Source organism: Microcaecilia unicolor, chromosome 8, assembly GCF_901765095.1.
Source record: "Microcaecilia unicolor chromosome 8, aMicUni1.1, whole genome shotgun sequence".
Classification (NCBI taxonomy): Eukaryota; Metazoa; Chordata; class Amphibia; order Gymnophiona; family Siphonopidae; genus Microcaecilia; species Microcaecilia unicolor.
The window spans coordinates 205,936,421-205,957,655 of NC_044038.1; the positions used below are offsets into that span (position 1 = coordinate 205,936,421).

The window sequence follows — 21,235 nt, forward strand, 5'->3', positions numbered from 1 at the left end:
TAGCCTCTGTCTTTGTATGCAAGCGAGGACACTTAAGCCCGCAGAGTCCAGCATTTTGGTTCTGCATCAGCATCCACGTTGAGCATGGCAGAACATTTTGGTACTCGACGCGGAGCCTGCGTTGATATCTGGTGCACTGATGCAACATTGAGATGGTCCAACATTGGACTCAATATCGCAATCATGTAAGGACTCTGTTCTCTTCATTGGTGTCACGTGCATTGAGGGAACTGCAGCTCAAAAAACATAAGAAGCGTCACCATCGTTCTCCTTCCAGGAACTTTGCAAACAACTCCCCGGCATTGACATCCTCGATGTACAGTAAATGCCCATGTTGCATTGACCACTTTCCTTCTCTCCAACCTCTTTCCCATCGAGAGTTCTTCGAGATCTCCTATGCCTACACGGGCTATAACTCAGGCTGCGTCCATACTGCTATCTCAGCCGGTACCGATGTCTATCCTACAGTAGGATAGACTCAAAGTAGACAGTACTCAAAGAGGAGCTCTTCAGGGCTGCTGTATGCACAGTCTATACAGGCTTACAGGGTGCTTGCGCCAGCCTCAGTCCAGCCCATTGATACATAGGAGAGACAGTCATGGGAATGGTCCCGCACACCGGCTCAGCATTGACTGTCGGTGGCACTATGAACCTGACTGACATGTGTTGACATCAGCAGAGGAATTTTCTCCAGCCTTGGAGACTCATTTGCCTTGACGCAGAGCCAAACTCTCGTCGATACTCCACATATTTTCCAAGAACAGTACTTTGAACAGTCAGACTCAGATCTCCCCTGGGAGACAGAACAGAACCCACAGGACCTCTCAGCCACTTGAGAGACATAAGGCTCCTCCAGAAAATATCTTTTCTTTGCTTTGTCCATGAGATGGCCCAAGCCATACCTTTCAAATAGTAGACACAGGAAGAACCCAGTTTAAAACTCTAAGGTTCTAGATTATGACTCTCCTCCTAGAGAAGGAATCATGTTCCACGTCATACAGTTATGAAAAATACTCTGATCAAGAATTGGGATATGCCTCTAACAGTTCAAGTTGCTCCAAAGAAAATTGATACAGTGTACATGATTCAGAAATGCACTGGGTTTGAAAATGACTCAGTTACCCCATCATTCCTTAGTTGTGGAATCTGCTTTAAAATGTACACACAGTACACGATCTCACGCTTCTATCCCTCCAGGCAGAGAAGCCAGAACGTTAGACTGTTTTGGCAGAAGATCATTTCAAGTCTCAATGCTAACCAGTTGTATATTAGATTATCAGCTTTATTCCACAATTTACTTATTCACTAATACAGAGTACGCTCTCCTTTGCAGACTTTCTTCCTCATGAAAAGGCTGAGTTCCTCAACCTTCAAAGGAAACTTCTAGATTGTTGTAAATATCTGGCAAGACAGGCCTTTGATGTCTCTTCACCGATATCTGTCTTAGGAGTAGCAATGTGGCGTCTATCCTGGCTTATGGTCTCCAGCCTCGAATCTGCTGTCCAAGAGTGTCTAGCATTTGTCCTTTGTCATGGAGATAATTTGGTGACAAAGTTGAGGAAGTGGCCGTCATAATGAAAAGACATACATGTACTCTATCTAGGCCACAGACTTCTGCTGCCTCTTCTTCTAGAAGATTTGCAGGAGGATTTTGATGCTCCAATTACTATACATCTAAGCGTTGTTACACCCCCACTCCTCCTTCACCTCAAAGGACTATGCCCCAAATCTCACATCCGTGACAGCAACAGGGACATAAATCACAAACGACTCCTCAGTCTAAACAACCTTCTTGTCCATGCCAAGCGACCTACCGGTAGGAGGCAAATATATCTTCTTTCAACAGAGATGACTCCTCTTAACCTCTGACCGGTGGATGCTACGTATCATACAGCACAGTTATACTCTGCGTTGGGAAAAAAAGACCTCCCAACCATTTACCATGAGAGTCTTGTATCAGCTCCCTCCAAATAATAGTATTTTGGGAGGAGCTCTCTGGCAGAATGCAATAGAACCAGTTTGTCCTTTGAAGAGGGGTCAAGAGTTTTACTCCAGGTACTTTTCATACCAAAAGAGATGGGGGGAGGACTACCAATTCTCAACCTGCATGATTTAAACACATTTCTACTCAAAAAAGAATTTCATGGTTTCCATGGGATCACTTCTCCCCATGATCCAACTTTGCTGTCTAGATCTCAAGGAGGCATACACTCATATACCTATCTTCCTTTCCCACAGAAAGTTCCTACATTTCCACTCTGGAACTTGGCATTTTCAGTACAAGGTCTTATCATTCAGCTTGGCTTCAGCTCCTCCAGTCTTCACAAAATGCCTGATAGTGGTAGCTGCAACATTCTGCAGGTGGGGAATACATGCTTTCCCCTTCCTCAACGACTGGTTAATCAAGGCAGCCTCCCAAGAGGCGCACAGACTTCAGTTCTGTCCACCATAGAACTCCACAGGTTTGTAATAAATTTCCCCAAATGGCATCTTCAACCTGTTCAGACTTCCGAGCTCATCGGGTCTCTCCACTACTCGGGGTTGAGCCTTCCTCTCTCAACCAAGAGCAGACAACATAATGTATCTCTGTGCTCAGATTTACAAATCCACCGAAATATCAACTCAATAGATGCTCTTCCTCCTTGGTCACATGGCATCAACAGTCCATGTAACACCATTGACATGACTTCACTTCGGAATTCCTCAGTGGACACTCAGTGGTGCCAAGCCATGGGATTGCTGTTGGCCTGTATTCAAGTTAAACCACAGCTATGACACTCTCTACAGTGGTGGATGTCTTTCAAGAATCTTACATGGGGATTTCTGTGATCTCCTTTCATATCACAAATTCTCACCATGGATGTCTCCATGGTAGGTTGGGGTTCTCACCTCAATGATCTCCACACACAGGTTTCTTGGTCCCCACAGTAGAACCAATATATCAATCTGGAATTGCAAGCATTATGGAACATCCTCAAAACTTTCCAGGATTGTATATTAGTTGATACTCATTTCCACAGACATCCAAGTTGCGAAGTATTACCTGTCAACAGGCAGACAAATTGAGCAGAGTCTTTCAGTCTCACGAATGGTCCCTTAGCATGCCTGTAGCTTGTTGAATATTTCAGCATTGGTGAACCCCAGCAATAGACCTGTTCACTTCTCCTCAGAACAACAAGCTTTCTCGCTTTTGTTCCAGACTCTCTTCTCTCAATCGTGCAGCCCCAGATGCCTTCTTACTCCACTGGGGAGTGGTTATATGTGTGTGCCCTATGCAAGGAACTCCTATTTCTCTTGAGGCTAGAATAGCAGACTTGGAGGAGCTGAGGGAGACAGAGAGGTACGTAGAGGAGACCTACAGGGAGGTTGTAGAGAAGTCTCACCTTCAGTCTGGCAGCCCCTGTGCTGCCTTGGAGGAGGGAGGTCTCTTAGAAGGAGAGCATCACCCTGATGAATTTGGAAGTACTCCTGTAGCCAGCACCTGTCCACCAGGGGGATGCACTATCCTCTTGCACCGAGGATATGTCTCCAAGAACTTTTGCCTAGGCGGGAAGGGTTAGTACAGCTGTTGTAGTTGGTGATTTGATCATTAGGCATGTAGGTAGCTGGGTGGCTGATGGACATGAGGATCGCCTGGTCACTTGCCTGCCTGGTCCGAAGGTTGCGAACCTCACTCGTCACCTAGACAGAGGATAGTGCTGGGGAGGAACCAGCTTTCTTGGTACGTGTGGGAAAATGTGGGAGAGAGGTTCTGGAAACCAAATGTAGGCTCTTAGGTAGAAAGCTGAAGTCCAGATCCTTCAGGGTAGCTTTTTCAGAAATGCTCCCCGTTCCACGTGCAGGACCCAAAAGGCAGGCAGAGCTACGAAGTCTCAATGCATGGTTGAGATGATGGTGCAGGGATGAGGGATTTAGATTTGTTAGGAACTGGGCAACATTCTGGAAAAAGGGGGGACTGTTCTGTAAGGCTGGGCTCCACTTTAACCAGGAGGGAACCAGGCTGCTGGAACTAACTTTTAAAAAGGAGATAGAGCAGCTTTTAAACTAGAATATGGGGGGGGGGGGGGGGGGGCAGCCAACAGTTGCCCAGGAGCTAATGGTTTGGTGTGGAGTATCCTTGAAGAGAATCCCAGTAGTGCTGTTTCAATAATGCTGAAAGTAAGCCAGGTGTGCTTAATGGGAGAGCAGGATAAAGGATGCACATTATCCCCGTCAACTTCTAAGCAGCTTGTAGATCCAAGGAAAAAACATAATTTGAAGTGCCTATATACAAATGCTAGAAGCCTAAAAAATAAAATGTGAGAAGTAGAGTATATAGCACTAAGTGATGAGATAGATATAATAGGCATCTCAGAGATTTGGTAGAAAGAGGACAATCAATGGGACACTAAGAGAGGCATAATCGAACGTCGCCGGCCAAATAGATCGCCGGCGATCTATGTTGGCGGCAGCGCTACTGCTGGCCGGAACCGTATTATCGAAAAAGATGGCCGGCCATCTTTTTTTTCGATAATACGGTTTAGCCCGGCCAAATGCCGTGGAGTTCGCCGGGTTTGAGTTGGCCGGGTTTGTTTTTCAGCGATAATGGAAAGTTATGTCGGCCATCTCAAACCCCGGCCAAATTCAAGGCATTTGGCCGTGGGAGGAGCCAGCATTTTTAGTGCACTGGCCCCCCTGACATGCCAGGACACCAACCAGCCACCCTAGGGGTCACTGCGGTGGACTTCAGAAAAGCTCCCACCACGTGCATACCTCCCTTACTTTGGGAGCTGAGCCCCCCAAACCCACTACCCACAAATGTACTGCACCCACTAAAATTGCTCCAGGGACCTGCATACAGCCTCTAGGACTTATTGCTGCTGTATAACTTTGGCACACCAGTTCACACCGGAAGACTAATCTCTCTGAAAAAGTCCTTTCTTGAAATAAGCACGTTTACTCACAGTTAACTGCAGATCAGAGGTTGTGCCCCACTGGCAAAGAGTCCCCTGGTACTAAGATTAGCAGTAGGTCAGAGCTGGCACAATGGTGTACAATGCCCTCTTTCAGCACCATTGAAAGTAAGAACTACCTTCTCTAACGTGGGTAACACAGGAAAGGGAACTAAAACTGGCTTACAAAAATGGCCACTACCGCATGGACTACAACAGGAAACAAAACAGGGCACACTCTGACCCAGTTAGCAGGGGGGGGAGAGCACCATGGGAGTAGAGCCCAGTACCCTACACCCACCACAATGCATTGGTAATGTGACTCTCTGCAGGGCACCTAACAGAAAAGGTGTCACACTCACCCCAGAGCCACATCGCAACCAGGGAAAGGCTGTTGGAGGATACAACACATTCTGCTGTCATGCAGGTGGGTACGGCATTTGAGGCTGGCATACAGGCTGGAAAAATGGTTTTTATTTTTATTTTTTTAGTTTGGAAGGGGATTGGTGACCACTGGGGGAGTATGGGGAGGTCATCCCCCATTCCCTCCAGTGGTTATCTGGTCAGTTGGGGCACCTTTTTGAGGCTTGGTCGTGAAAATAAAAGGACCAAGTAAAGCCGGCGAAATACTGCTTAACGCCGCTTTTTTTTTTTCCATTATCGGCGAAAGCCGACCATCTGGTAGCCACGCCCATGCCCGTCCATGTACCGCCTTCGCTAATCTACCGACACGCCCCCTTGAACTTTTGCCGGCGAAGCGACGGGAAAGCGGCGATGCTGTCAAAAATGCCGCTTTCGATTATACCGATTTCGCCGCTTTTAAGAAATCGCCGGCCATCTCCCGGTTTATGTCGGAAGATGGCCAGCGATCGCTTTCGATTATAAGCTGGTAAGTTAACAGGGTACAAATTGTATCACAATGATAGAAAAGATCGAATTGGGGGGGGAGGGTTGCGCTATATGTTAAAGAGGGAATTGAATCAAGTAAACATTCCACATGAAACAGATAGCAACAAGGAATCTTTATGGATAGAAATTCCATGTGTGATGGGAAGGACTATTCTTCTTATAGGGCTCTACTACTGTCTGCTGAGACAGAACGAACAGACAGATAAAGAAATGTTTACAAAAATAGGGAAAGCTGGGAAACTGGGCAATACTATAATAATGGGTGATTTCAATTACCCCAATATTAACCGGATAAATGTTACATCAGAGAGTTCCAGGGTGATAACATTCTAGATGTAATAAATGATTCCTTCTTAGAGCAACTAGTCCAAGAACCGACAAGAGGGGGAGCCATTTTGGATCTGGTCCTTGATGGCATGCAGCGCATAGTGTGAGAGTTGGCAGTGTTGGGTCCCCTGGTCAACAGTGATCATAACATGATCAAGTTTGAGCTACTATCCGGGATGAACCCGCAAAGGAAATCTACAGTAGCTGCATTTAAATTTCGAAAGGGTGACTGTAATAAATGAGAAAAATGTTTAAAAAGAAGCTAAAAGGTTCGGCTGCTAAGGCCCGGACAGCATCTGACCCAACACAGAGGATGTGCATAGGTTCATTGCCACTGGGGATTGAGGCTTGCATCAGGGGAAGCCCAAGAATCATAAGCACCGGTCCTCCTTGACGCACGGTGCCAGGACAACTGGGACATCGTATTTCCCCGATGCCTAAGAAGTTTCGGCACCGGGAGGAGCACTCCCCCTCCTTAGAAGAGGTGTTGGCGTGCAAGTCATCAAGCAGCCCAGTTCCCACCACCAGTTCAGCACCAATGTCTTGACTGCCTCTTTCCCTGACTCCCATGTCTTTGCCAATGCCCACCTTTGCCGAGTAGTTCCAGAGCATGTTTCGAGAGTAGCTGGCACAGTTACTTCAGGGGCCGCCAGCTCAGGCATCGAAGGCGCTTATGCCACCAGCAGAAAAGCCCCAGGCCCTCTCTGATGCTCTATAGGTGCCAGTGCCCAGATCTTCAGTGCTGATGCCTCGTAAGGTGTCGATGTCGATATTTGGGTATGCAGTACCGCTCTTGACATCGGGGGAGGAAGCGTCTCTGGAGTCTGAGAGTAGGGCTGTACCTCGGGGCTCTTCAGGGAGTGGACCTTCCAGTATCGCATTCTGCCATTTGGCCTGGCTTCTGCCCCCAGAGTTTTCACCAAGTGTCTGATGGGATTCACAGCGTATCTAAGCAGACTGGGGGCATATGTGTTTTCCTACCTAGACGATTGGCTAGTCAAGAGCATATCACAGGGAAGGAGCCATAGAGTCCATGCGCATGACTATTCAGAGAGCTGAAACTAATGAGGTTTGTCATCATCTACCTCAAGTCCCACCTACATCCAGTTTGCCAGTTGGAATACATAGAAGTCCTGCTTGACACAGTGCAAGATCGGGCTTTCCTTTCTCAAGTGAGAGCGGATACTTTAGTAACGCTCGCCTCGCAAGTCCACAGCAGCCAGCAGATTTCAGCTTGATAAATGTTAAGATTGATGGGCCACATGGCCTTCATATTACATGTCACTTCCATGGCACATCTCCACTTGAGAGCGGCCCAGTGGGCCTTAGCTTCCCACTGGTGTCTGTCAACAGGGAACCTAACAGATATCATTCATGTTCCCCCTGAGCTAGCTCATGCCCTTCTCTGCTGGACAGTCCATTCCAATTTGACCCTGGGACTTCCATTCCAAATTCCACCACTTCAAAAAGTGTTGACGACAGATGCATTCAACCTGGGTTAGAGAGTTCATGTAGATGGGCTTCACACTCATGGCCAGTGGTCCGTTCAGGAGGTTCAGTTCCACATCAATCTCCTCACGCTCTGGGCAATTTGGAACACTCTTAAAGACTTTTAGAGATTGACTCCAGAACCAAATTGTTCTCATCCAAACAGACAACCAGGTTGTGATGTTCTTTATCAACAAGCAGGGGTGTGGGTTCTTTCCCCTTGTGCAAGGAGGTGGTCGGCATGTGGCAGTGGGCTCTACTTCACAGTATGGACATCCGTGCCACTTACCTGCCTGGCAAGAACAACTGCACGCGTGGTCTTTCAACATGAACGTAGCCTAGAAGATCTTCCGAGAGTGGGGCACCCCCTCGGTGGATCATTTGCTGCTCATCTGAACAACAAAGTCCCTCTGTTGTGCTCCAGTCTCAGGTCACATGGCAGACTAGCATCAGATGCCTTTCTCCTGCATTGGGGACAAGGACTCCTGTATGGTGTATCCTCCCATACTTCTCATAGAGAAGACCTTACTGAAACTGCTCCTGCACCCCTCTGAGTCTAGTTTGAAAATCAGCTCTGTTTCATCTCAGTGCAACTGGCACTTATCACGTGTGGGAGGCGAGTCCATCTCTGTACAGCCTTTAGTTGTTGTTTCATGAGAGGTTTGTTGTTAACAAAGCCCCCTACCAAACTTTCCACTGTGTCATAGGATCTCAACATAGTCCTCACCCAGCTGATGAAAACTCCTTTTTTAGCCTTTAAATACGTGTCATCTGATGACCTGAAAAGTTGTGTTTCTGGTGGCAGTCACTTCAGCTCGCAGAGTCAGTGAGCTCCAGGCCCTGATAGCTCAACCACCATGTACTAAATTTCATCACAAAAGAGTAGTTCTTCGCACACACCCTAAGTTCCTTCCTAAGATAGTGTCAAAGTTCCAGTCAATTGTTAACCAGTCATTTATTCTACCAACATTTTCCCAAAAACTTCATGCCCATCCTGGCAAAAGTGTACTGCATACTTTAGACTGCAAGCGAGCCTTAGCTTTCTATCTGGAGTGGACTCAAGGCCATAGACAGTCCACCTAGCTTTTCGTTTTTTTTGACCCCAACAGATTGGGGGTGGGCATCGACAACACACATTCAAATTGGATAGCAGATTGCATCTCCTTTGCTTATTCCCAGGCTGGGCTGACTCTCGAGGGACATGTCACGGCTCACAATGTCAGAGTCATGACTGCATCGGTAGCCTGCTTGAAATCAGCCTCCATAGTTTGCAACGCTGCGACAAGGTCTTAAATTCACACATTCACATCCCACTACAGTCTGGATCAGGATACCCGATGCGATAGTTGGTTCGGGCAGGCAGTTCTGTAGATCTTGTTTGGTGTCTAGAATCCAACTCCACCTCTGTTTTATTCTGTTCCAGGCTGCACCTACACAGCTAATATGTATATAGTTTCAGGTTGATTGAGACGTTTCAAGACTCAATTATTGTAGTTTTCTTACTTTCGGTGAGCCTGGTAGCTAGGAATTCCCAGATTTGAGAATAAGAAGGCCTCCTTGTCCTCGGAGAAAGCAAAAATATTTACCTGTAGCTGGTGTTCTCTGAGGACAGCAGGCTGATTTTTCTCACATACCCTCCCACTCCCCTAGGAGTTGAATTTAGTTATAGGCTATCTGTATTTTGCTTTTTCACTTAACTGGAGGACCCGCGCTTGCGTGTTGGGCAGGAAGGCACCACCACATGCACGGTGGGAAGCTGCTAGAATTTTCTACTTCACTCACTAGTCAGTGTCTGCACCAGGCTCCATTGGATGACGTCACCCAGATGATGTGAGAATGATTGGCCTGCTATCCTCAGAGAACACCATCTACAGGTAAATATCTTTGCTTTACTTATAGCAGGTGTTCTCCAAGAACAGCAGGCATATATTCTTACATTTCTCCCCCGCCTCTTCTTAACTTTAGAATGGTTCTGCTGGTCCCACATTCAAGCGTCGGGTGGGATGGCACCCACGCATGTGTGGTATGGGCACTACCTTAGTTTTTAAATGACAGTGCACTATGGCAGTGTCCGCACCAGGCTCCTTGGATGACATCACTCACGTGTGATAATATATATCTGCTGTCCATGGAGAACACGTGCTACAGGTAAGTAACTTTGTATTTTATTGGACTAACTTAATACATCTTGTGACTAGCTTTTAAAGGCTAGAACTTCTTCCTTAGGTCAGAAATGAGCTAAAGATGACAGTATTGGTATATAGAAGTGAAACATAAAAGCATTCCAAGGACAGTCTCACTGAGTAAGGTGGAGATAGCAGGTGGTAGCCAGGAGAGATGGACTGGTGATCAGAAGATGACAAAGCAGAGATATGATAAAGGTTTACAAAATCATGAGCAGGGTTGTACAGGTAAATAGAAAACACTTTATGCTTTCAAACTGTATCGAGACTAGAGGACATTCCATAAAACTAAAAGGTAGCAGAGATAAAATAAATTGGAGGAATTATTTTTTCACTCAGTGAATAATCAAGTTATGGAATGTGTTGTCAGTGGATGTCATCAAGTCAGTTAGCATAGTTGGATTTAAAAGAGTTTGGGACAAATTCTAGCCTAGTGGTTAGTGCAGTGGACTTTGATCCTGGGGAACTAAGTTCGATTCCCACTGCAACTCCTTGTGACTTTGGGCAAGTCACTTAACCCTCCATTGCCCCGGTACAAAATAAGTACCTGAATATATATATTTTTTTATTTGTACCCCGCGCTTTCCCACTCATGGCAGGCTCAATGCGGCTTAGGTACTTATTTGTACCTTGGGCAATGGAGGTTTAAGTGACTTGCCCAGAGTCACAAGGAGCTGCCTGTGCCTGCAGTGGGAATCGAACCCAGTTCCCCAGGACCAAAGTCCACCACTCTAACCACTAGGCCACTTTGAATGTAGTTGCAAAAAAACCTCAGAAAGGTGGTATATCAAGTCCCATTTCCCTTTCCCCCATATATATTAGCTAGGAAGACCTCAGAATGCTTCCATTTGGGGGAGGGTGGGTAACTACAATAAATGGATCTATTCTTTGGGATCTGCTGGGTACATATTAATTACCTGGATTGGCCACTGTTGGAGACAGGATGCTGTACTTTATGGACCTTTAGTCTCTTTCTGCATGGCATATTTTATAATCTTATTAGTATCTTCATCTGCATTATTCAAGGCATTTGCTGCTTCTGATGTAAATCTGTATTGATTAAATTTCTATATATGAAACTTTCTGTAATAATTCTATCAATAGATTACCTGGTCTTACGGAAAGATCTTTTGATGACCAAAAAGCTTGCACAAACAAAGCAAGCCTGGTGGCTGAGAAGTGTACATCGAGTTATGTCAGGCAAAAAATAAGTAGTGTGTCATCAGAACTCACATTTCATACAAGTAAGCAAATCACAGAGTTTGTTTGTAAAACAAATCACATAAATGTTTTAATTGGAAAATATTCACTTTTGTATATGTAGAAGTAGGGATCAACAAAAAGTTGTATGTGAGAACTTCCTGTTTGGTTGGCATCATTACTTTCATAGCCTTGCCATAAATAGATCAGTGAAGAAACAGTACAGTTACACTGGGTTTAAACAGAATAAAGCAGTCTAGGTTTCAGTCTGTCTACACATGCTGTTACAGCTCAGTAAACAAATCAGGGAAGGGGGTTGATAAAGGTGATATATATTTATAATAATGTCCCTATTGAATTATTTTGTGTTTAGTTCCCCTTCATCATCATCCCTCCAGACCAGTCCTGAACCCACACATTTAGACTGGTCTGAAGGGACCCAAGGAAAGAAATTTAGTTGGTAAGATATAATTTTTCATCTTACACATTGATGCGTCATTATGGATGTGAACGTCCTTTGAAAAGTATTCAACTACTGAGCTGTTATTCTGTTTTACGCTATAATAATTTTTGGTATGTCTCTAAAGATTTATGCATGCTCTTAATTTTTGGTTTGTTTCACCAGTGTAACATACTTCACATTGATTTTGCTTTGGCTCATAAACAACGTTTATAGAGAGGCATGAATGTGAGCCTTTTATTTTCAATGTCCTTCCTATGTGGGTATCTTGTTGTGATATTTGCTGGCAGCCAAGTCCTTTGCATATGGCAACATACTTTAACAAAATATTTCTTTTGCTTAGATCATATTTTCAGTGATAGGATTGTCAAGCAACAAGCTTTCTATTCAATATTTGAAGGCAGTGGTTCTCCAGAACAAACTAAAAAGCCACAGAATAGAGGAGGTAGAACTGCAGCAAAGCAGCAACAAATGGAAAAAAATGAAGATGTTCAAACATGTGCTGGAAAAAGACCATGCAAACCTTTGACAATAAGAGACGCTGAAAAACAGACATTAAAAAATAGCAAAGTAACAGGTTTATCCATAGAAACTGAGTCACCATCTACTTCTGTTTACCAGACTGGAGCTGTTGAAAAGTCTATGCAAAGTTCAAAAAAGTTATTATTGGACAAAGATGTTGTTCATGATTGCGGTAACGGTGATGGCACACCCTGTCGAAGTAGAACCAATACTAATCATCAGAAATCTCAGAAGACTAGGACATCCGAATTTCTATTGACTGGCCCTGAAACCAAAAAACTGGTAAAGCTTTACCACTTTATTTTAAATTTCAGTAGTTTTAATTCCTTTATGATTAATCATTACACATTTAATGCAATGTGTTTTTAAGTCGCTGAGTCAGTGTCAACTCATGGCAACCCTCTGGATAATTTAGCCCTTCCCTGTGTTTAGTCTTCAGTTAGGTGGCTGATCATTGATAGAGTGGCATCTATAGCTGATGTTATTGTATCAAACTATCATATTGCTGGTTTTCTTTTATGTTGACATGCAGATTAGCATGTGGTGATACACCTTCTAGGAGCAATGATATTCAGCGAATCCATACTAACATGATGTTTTGCAGAATACTGTATATTATTTTTCTCCATGGACAAGCAGGATCAGAACAGCCACACAAGTTGGTGATATTGCCGAGAAAGAGTACTCCTAACAGTACTGTCTTTCCTCAGTCTCTATTTAACTGCAATTCTGATCAATCGGATTCATCATGCTCCTTTTGTGTCAAAGTTTCATTTTGTATACAAAAATAAAAATGGTAAATAAATTCAAAAAAGCTTTTTTATATATCTTTTAAAATTATGAAATGTGATGTGCTCAGAACATGTGTGACCATATAAATGTGATAAAACACATCACCAGCCACTACTATTATCATTACACATCAGAACCTCCTGATGGCTGTCATTGTGGCTTCTTCAGGGGATAATGGTAGGTTATGCACTTCTTCACTTGGTGGTGGTGAGATGGTAAAACTTGGATCCGAATTGGGACAGTGTGAATGAAAGTATCAAATCTGAGTTGACATTTCAGCCTTGCATCTACCTGCAGACCCCCGATGATAATGAGGAGTAAGGCCTGAAGAACTGACAGAGTGTAATTTTGAACAACAGTGAGATAAGTTATCTTTTTTACTGCATTTTAGCATCGGGAGGTTCTGATGTGCGATGATAGATGCTAGTGGCTGGAGATGTGTTTTATCATATTTATATGGTCACATATTATGATCTGAGCACATTACATTTCATAATTTTAAAAAGTATATGAAAACATTTTTGAATGTATTTACTGTCTTTATTTTTTTGTGTACACTTTTGCCTTTGCAAAAGAACGTTTCATTTTTAGAATTGTGATATTCTTATACTCCCACTTTTTATGTATAAAGTTTCATTGCAGAAAAACAAAACAAGAGGCACTACACGAGTAGTATGAGCTGGTCAGAGAAGTGTATTAAGTGGTATAATAGGTTAACTGTTAGGGGTATTCTATGTTATTACCCCTTTTAGTTTTTACCCCCGACGCAGCCCTAGCGTTCTTTAGTGCATGCTAAAAATTAGCGCGCACTTTGTAGGTGCTAATAGGAATAATGTGGACGCCTACACAGTGTATGCTAAGGAACGCTAGTGTGCCTTTGTAAACAGGGCCCTAAATTACAAGCATATACCACTTGTTCAAAGAATCAGGAAATTAAAATTCTAAGAAAAATATTAAATCAAAGTTTTATTTTAAAGATGTTAGATACTCTTCCTTAGACCACTAAATGGAGGAGGAGAAGCTGAATGATAGGGACACCAAAAAACAAAGGAAAGAAAATACTAACCCCCCCTGTTTACAAAGCCACGCTAGCATCTGCTGGTGCACTAATGTCTACACAGCTCATTCACTTTGAATGGGCTGTGTTAGCAGTGCAGGGCGGCAGCCATGCTAGTGGCTTTATAAACGGGGTAAATATGTTTTAAAGGCCCGGCCTAGTCCAATCCATAGTCCAAATAATAAAACAACCTAAAGTTCTTAATTTCTGGATATCTTCTTCATGGCCAGAAAAGATCTCAACTGTGAAGGTACAAAGAAAACCCAGACCATACATTTACAAGGAAAAAAAACAATACATATTTAGCACCCAGAGATCTGGGCTCTTCTCTCATGAGTAGGATCTCCCTTCTACACTCCTGTGTAGATCTAGGTCTAGTCACATCCGGGTACATCTAAAGTCTTTAATCACAGAAAAGGTATTAGGCATTTTTAAAGTAAAGTCTCATGACCATCTTTAAGTTGTGTTCAAAGATAAAGGAAACTAACAGCATGGCTCTAGTTGTAACATCTGATAAGGAATCTTCCAAAATTGCAGATATATTTCCAATATCATCATTATTGCCTCCACCCTGGGATTGAACTTGATCTATCTGTAGTGCTTTATCCTAAGGGGTGTCCTTAGATGGCAACTAATAGACCTTATTCAAAGGAGGAAACATTTGCGAGGAAAACTTTAAAACTTCCATCAAATACTTTTTGAAAAGGTCTAGTGCAGTCACCCCTGTGTCCTTAGAAAAGTTTAGTATTCTCAAGTTCAAACATCTATTATAATTTTCTGTCTGTTCCAGTCTTTGATGTACATTCATATTATCTTTAACCACAGTGGAAACAGTATCTTTAAGATCTTTCAGTTCAAACTGAGCTTGCTGCATTTTTTTTGAAGATTCTGTTTTAAAACTTGATTAGGAAAAATTGATTTGGCATTCTAAGGACTATCAGGTTTTAAAGGCTGCCCAGACTGCCATAAAAAGATGTCAGTCACAGAAGCTCATAAGCTCTGTATGTATCCGATGCATAGGTCCAGAACTACTTTAAATGGGTTTGAATGTCTCCAAGAGCTAGAAAAATGAGTAGTCATAAACGAGCTCCTGGAAGAAAAGACATGTCTATCAAATAAAAGGTCCTCTGTGGGCAAACACCAAGTTCCAGGGTACAGTAAAGTGCAGTTGGACATGAAAATCTCCAGATGACGAGCATGATCGACTTAATTCTGGTTGAAAAGAAGCTCACCAGTTTTCTTGCAAATGTATAGCTAAGTTTAGATCTACTAAGTGTGCTTTCTTTGAATCTAGCCAACTTTTCTGGCTGTTAATCATCCTCCATTATCTGTAGTTTGTTGTCCATTTTGATTTTGACTTGAGGCTTGGTGTGTTAGCCTGCCTTTTTCTTCTTGACATTTCTCGCAGGTAGGCTTGTGTTTTCTCTCCCACAACATACCGGACTTTAGTACATTAATGTGAAGTTTTTCCTTGTTATTAATTTCCCTTGGTTGTATCTTTTTATTGCACTTTTCTGTACAGACATTTTGCCTGGTTATTTTTCCATAGATTTTTCAGAAAAAGGAAATAAAAGAAGCTCACCAAGACAATAATATGATGCCACAGCTTCCCAAGTGTTGGAAAGCACAAGCCATGCAACTAGCGTTGGAAAACATTCCTAGTAACATCTTACCTTCTAGGTCATATGATAGTGAAATAGCACCACTTACTATGTAAACTATTTCCAGGAAAAGGGGTCAGCCTCTTGTGGATCTCTTGTAACTGAAATGCAGCTCTTGGATCTTCATTTTGAGCCTTTGGGTCCCCCCCCCCCCCCACACACACACACATTAAATTTTCTTTCATGAATTGGTAATACATTCTTTCATGATGTATTACCAATCATGCTCAAATTTATGAACACAAAATGGTCCTAAGAAGTCATCCAAAATCTTTGCATAAAGTAGAATTGGATTTCCATATCACTCAACCAGTTGCATTAGCTGTATTATTTCCTCCACCACATGCAAATATTTTTTATTTTAATTTCTTATAAACTGCCTGCAAGCCTGAAAGCTCTTAAAGCAATGTACATTAGGGTACGGTAAGTATTTTTTTCTTTTGCTGGAGAGCTCACAATCCTAAGTTGGTATCTGAAGCAAAGGAGGGTTAAGTGACTTTGCCAAGATCACAGAAATCTGCAGTGGGATTTGAACTGGGCTTCCCTTGGTTCTCATCCTGCTGCTCCTAACCATTAGAATACTCCTTCACTCACTCCAGTACAAAGGAAGAAAAATGTTGTATCCTAGACTGTAATACAGTCAAAACAAGGATAGCCAGTACGAAAAAAAATTATCTACTTGGATTGCCAACTGTATATTGTTCTGTTACCACAAAGTGGTTTTATGTTATCTACAAGCATACCATCTTAGAGCCACAGCATCCACGACAGCACAATTGCATTGTCATTGACAGAATATTTGTAAATCAGCAACACGGGTCCTCCATTCATACATTCATAAAGCATTACTGCTTGGACCAAGCTTTGAATTCAGACAGTACTGTTGGTCATGCAGTCTTCACCAACATCTATGACAAGTTCAACCTGCTTTCTCCTGACACCATATGCAGGTTGTGAGGCGACTGCAGTGCTTAGTAGAACATTCACAACCGTCAGTTTGGGAGGCTCCACTTGTGTAGCTGTTGTGATCCGGCTTGTCCATGGAAAAAGCATGTTTGCATACCTGTAACAGGTGCTCTCCGGACAGCAGGATCCAGCAGCCACACAATCCTTCCCAAATTAATACTTGCTTAAATCTGACTGAGAAGAAAGAGTACTGTTAAGAGCTCAGGAACACCTGCATAGGCTCAGAAAGTTTTCTAAGCACTGGGAGAGATTACATCTTCCACTTGTGTGGCTGTCAGATCCTGCTTTCCATGGAGACACCATTAAGATATGCATCTACACTTCCCAGTTGTTATTATTTCTGTTAAGCTATAATTGCTTTAGAAGACAGATATGGGAAAGATTTAAACATTGATTTGAAACTGGTTTACAGATCTCAATACTTTGTTTATTGGACCTACTAAAAACTTTTTTATGCATGAAAATGTATCCTATATTGATTGAGTTAGCTTTTAAAGTCGGTGAAACATGTATTATTGCAGAGAGCATCATTTAAAGAAAAGGAACATACAGATGCAGGAGAAACAATGATAAGCAAAATTGGTAAAAAGTATATAGGAAAGAATACTGTTAAATATGATGGACAGTCCAGAAATTCTCTGACTATGGAGAGGTATGATATCAGTACATTTCTTGTATTATTTGCCACAGTGAGATTGCTTTAAATATCTGCTGCATATCAAGTATTAAGACGAGCACTAGCAGTAAATATGAGAGACACAAATTATACCTAACGTAATCTTGGTTTAGGAGTGAGCTTCTTTCCTATCAGTATGCACAAAACTAACCTATTTGAAGATGACATCCCGTGAAAGAAATATCTGTCCAGCTTTTGTGTAGCATTTTCTAGTTGAAAAGAAAAGATCCATATATTTTTCTGTCAAAGCTGGTGTAACTCAGTAAGGGCAGTATGCATGGCAGCACCAAAAACTGCTGTGGCTGCTTTTGCCTGTTGCGCCAGCCATAAGGAGCAGTAAGAGGGACACAGATTTACAGGGTCCAGGGCTACTCCCCCTACTTTTATGCTGCTGCAGTCATGCCTTGAAGCCTGTAGCAACAATGAACAAAGTACTAATGGTAAGTGCTAGGGAGCCTTTGAGTCTATGTGCTCAAGAAGGCCCTGTTGGGCCCTCACCCTCTAACACTTTCCATATACATCAGAGGGGGCAAGACCAGCAGGGCTTTCACAAGCAAATGGATTTGAAGGCTCCCTGGCAGTAGAAGGAAAGGATGTAGCTAGGTTTGAGGGCAAATGCTGGATTGGGAGGGGGAAGAGGGGGTAATGCTGTACAGATGGGTGAGAGGGGTGAGAAGCGAGATGGGGACCATGCTGGACCAGGAGGGGGGTTGGGGTTGAAGTAGAGAGAAAGGCTGATGCTGGATAGGTGGGAGAGAGAGAAGAGCAGGAACATTGCTAGACTTGTGGGAAGGGACGAGAAGGTGTTTATGCTGGACAATGAATGGGTTAAAGGGGAAGAGAAGAGAGAATGGCCAGTTCTGAACAGGGGAGGGAAGGAAAAGAAAAGGAGGATGCTGAACTAGGGGGGAGGGGGTAAGAAAAAGGGCATTAGCCTTGTTTTTGTGTTCATTAGGGGGTCAGCCAAGCAATTTTTACGCAAATACCATACTCCTTCTGACTTCTGTCCCTGATACTCTATTCCTCTTTATTCATTTTTAATGGTCTGAGTATAATTGGATTTCGTCCAGCTTGCTGGATGGGGAAAATGAAAGTCCTTTGGAGAGTACAGAGACTTCATGCTGTGATAATTGATGGTTCCAGAGGTTTATTATCGCCATCTGATCTGCATCTCCAAAGGTGTGATCAGTGTTTCTTGGTTTGTTTGGGCTCTGATTTTCACATGCTTCAGATGTATAACCAAGTGTCTCCAAGGTGACTGGGGATGTTGGCTACCACACCTCTCTATTCATTTTTAATGAAATGTGCTTATAATCGAAGCACATACTGTTTCTAGAATTACTGGCCTGGTAAGCCTGGCCTGGCAAACTGGTACTAAATTCCAGAACCTTTAAATGACAGGAATACCCTTCTTCTTTGCTAAGGACAGCAATGTGGATCTGTGCAAAGAATCAGAAGTAACTCATGCATTCTTTTCACACTTGTGCAATCGGCAAGCCATTCCAAATAACATTCCCAAATGGTTATAAATATAACTCATGCTATTTTGCTATCAGGTGTTAGAGTATATACAGTAGAAGTTCACACTTTTTCAAGAGCAAGCTATGTTGTGAAAGTGTGTTCCTGGTTTTGTTTATTGGACAACTTTGTGGTTTTGAACGCTTGAACGTTTGAAGAAAAATAGCTTGATTTGGTTTTCTACAAGAGACCTTTTTAAGCCAATACACAGTCCCGTGCTGGGTCTTTTTGATCACCAATAAAACCACACCATTTAGAATCTTCTTTTGTCAGTGTGATTGTGTTGGAACTCTCATCCATTGACCTTGCTGTTTTCTTGTTTCCACGGACTCCGTAAGGTTTTCCTCATCCCTCCACTTCAGTGGTTCATTCCTTTTGGTCTTAATGTATTGCCCAGATTGGTGGCACAGATTTGCTATAGGTTGTTACTTAAATGTAGCTCACTAGGTGGTTCGTTTTCAAAAGAGAAAAATGTCCAAAAAGTGGCATAAATCTGCATTTGGACATTTTTCTCACAAAAACGTCCAAATTGGTATTTTCAAAACCAATTTTTAGATGTTTTTCTATGAAGTCTGTCAGAATTGCATTCAAATCACAAGGGAGCATCGGTGTGGGATCTGGGTGTTCTTAATACTTGGACATTTTTTAGCCGTAACGGAACAAAACAAAACCGTCCAGGACTAAAACTAAGATGTTTTGAGCTAGACTTGTTTTTATAATAAATAAGGCACAAAAAGGTACCCTAAATGACCAGTTAACCACTGGAGGAAATCAAGGATAACTTCCCCTTACTCCCCTAGTGGTCACTAACCCCCCTCCCACTCCCCGAAAATGTGATTAAAAACACTACTTACCAACCTCTATTCCAGCCTCAGATGTTATACTCAGGGCAATTAGAGCATCATACAGGTCCCTGGAGTAGTCTAGTGGTGGGTGCAGTGTACAGCAGAGAGGTGGACCCAAGCCCATAGCTCCTCCTATCTGTTACACTTGTGATGGAAACTGTGAGCACTCCAAAACTCACCAGAAACTCACTGTACTCACATATAGTTACCCCCTTCATGCATAAGGGCTATTGTAGTGGTGTAGAGTTGGGTGTAGTGGGTTTTGTTGGGCTCATCAGACAAGATAAGGGAGCAATGATGAGATGTGTACCTAGGAGTATTTATATGAAATCCACAGCAGTGCCCCCTAGGGTGCCTCATTGCTCTCTTGGGATGTCTGGGGGACCAGTCTACTAAGAATGCTGGCTCCCCCTACATCCCAATGGCTTGATTTTGTGCGTTTTTCACTTCAAATTTCTTTCTTTTTTTTTAAATGGATCAAAAAGATAAATGCACAGAGCACAAAAACATCTAGCAAATATCCATTTTCAAAAACAGAAGACAGGTGATTTTATGTTTTGAGAATGGCCATATTTCCCACTTGAATTTTGGATGTTTAAAACGTCCAAAGTTGGACTTAGACATCATATCAAAAATGCCCCTCCACATGTACCTTTAATTATGATTTCTGGATGCGCTATCTGGTAATGTTGTTCAAGTCACTGCTCCTGTTGAGCTCTATTTCAGGATATCGAGTATAGGTAGTGTGTGGAATAGATGCCAATTTATAATTAACTTGTACTTTCAACTTCATTGTAAGCCAGCAAGCATTTGCAAAATAATATTTGTAAAACAATTCACTTATGACTATAGTACAGAAATCAGAATTTAATAAAATCTTGCTTGGAAATCACAGTAATAGAATATGAGGACAGATGACCATAAGATTCAATTAGTCCATCCAGTTTAATTTCTTCAGGTATTCCCTCACCTCTTTTTTCCACAGTTCTTATTTGAATTTCATTGTTTTTCTGCACCATATTGACAATTCCATTTTCTGTACAGCTTATTTGTAGTGCTGTTCTACATATTGCTGACCAGTTCATTTTTACCTTTGCAATAGTATGTAAACTACACATATTACTTGCATCTTAATTACTATTTACATGGAATTCAGTGTCATCATTGTACTGTATGATTCTTAAACATATATATGGAAAAAGTGATTTCTTTCCCTCCATAGATTTGAGGTTCTCCTTTATATATTTTATATATTTTTCCAGGTCATATATAAACAAGTTTGAAAATAAGGTATGTTTTATTTTAATTTATTAGTATGGTACAGAAAGTTGTTCTGAAGTCTGCTCAAAATAAATCCATTTGTATATAAAAATGAATAGAACAGATTTCTTCCTGTTGAAAATAACATAGTAACATAGTAGATGACGGCAGAAAAAGACCTGCACGGTCCACCCAGTCTGCCCAACAAGATAAACTCAGTGTCATTTTTTGTGTATACCTTACCTTGATTTGTACCTGTCTTTTTCAAGGCACAGACTGTATAAGTCTGCCCAGCACTATCCCCACCTCCCAACCACCCGCCCCGCCTCCCACCACCGGCTCTGGCACAGACCGTATAAGTCTGCCCAGCACTATCCCCACCTCCCAACCACCAGCCCTGCCTCCCACCGCCGGCTAAGCTTCTGGAGATCCCTTCCTTC

General features: G+C 42.6%; 1 protein-coding gene across 1 annotated transcript in view; it reads left to right on the forward strand.

The window, feature by feature from the left end:
• SYCP2 (synaptonemal complex protein 2) overlaps window positions 1–21,235 on the forward strand; it is a 244,855-nt gene that overhangs the window by 109,005 nt on the left and 114,615 nt on the right. The window contains 4 exon segments of the mRNA XM_030213454.1: window positions 10,943–11,082; window positions 11,842–12,302; window positions 17,018–17,148; window positions 20,798–20,825. Coding sequence (XP_030069314.1) covers window positions 10,943–11,082; window positions 11,842–12,302; window positions 17,018–17,148; window positions 20,798–20,825 — 760 coding nt within the window.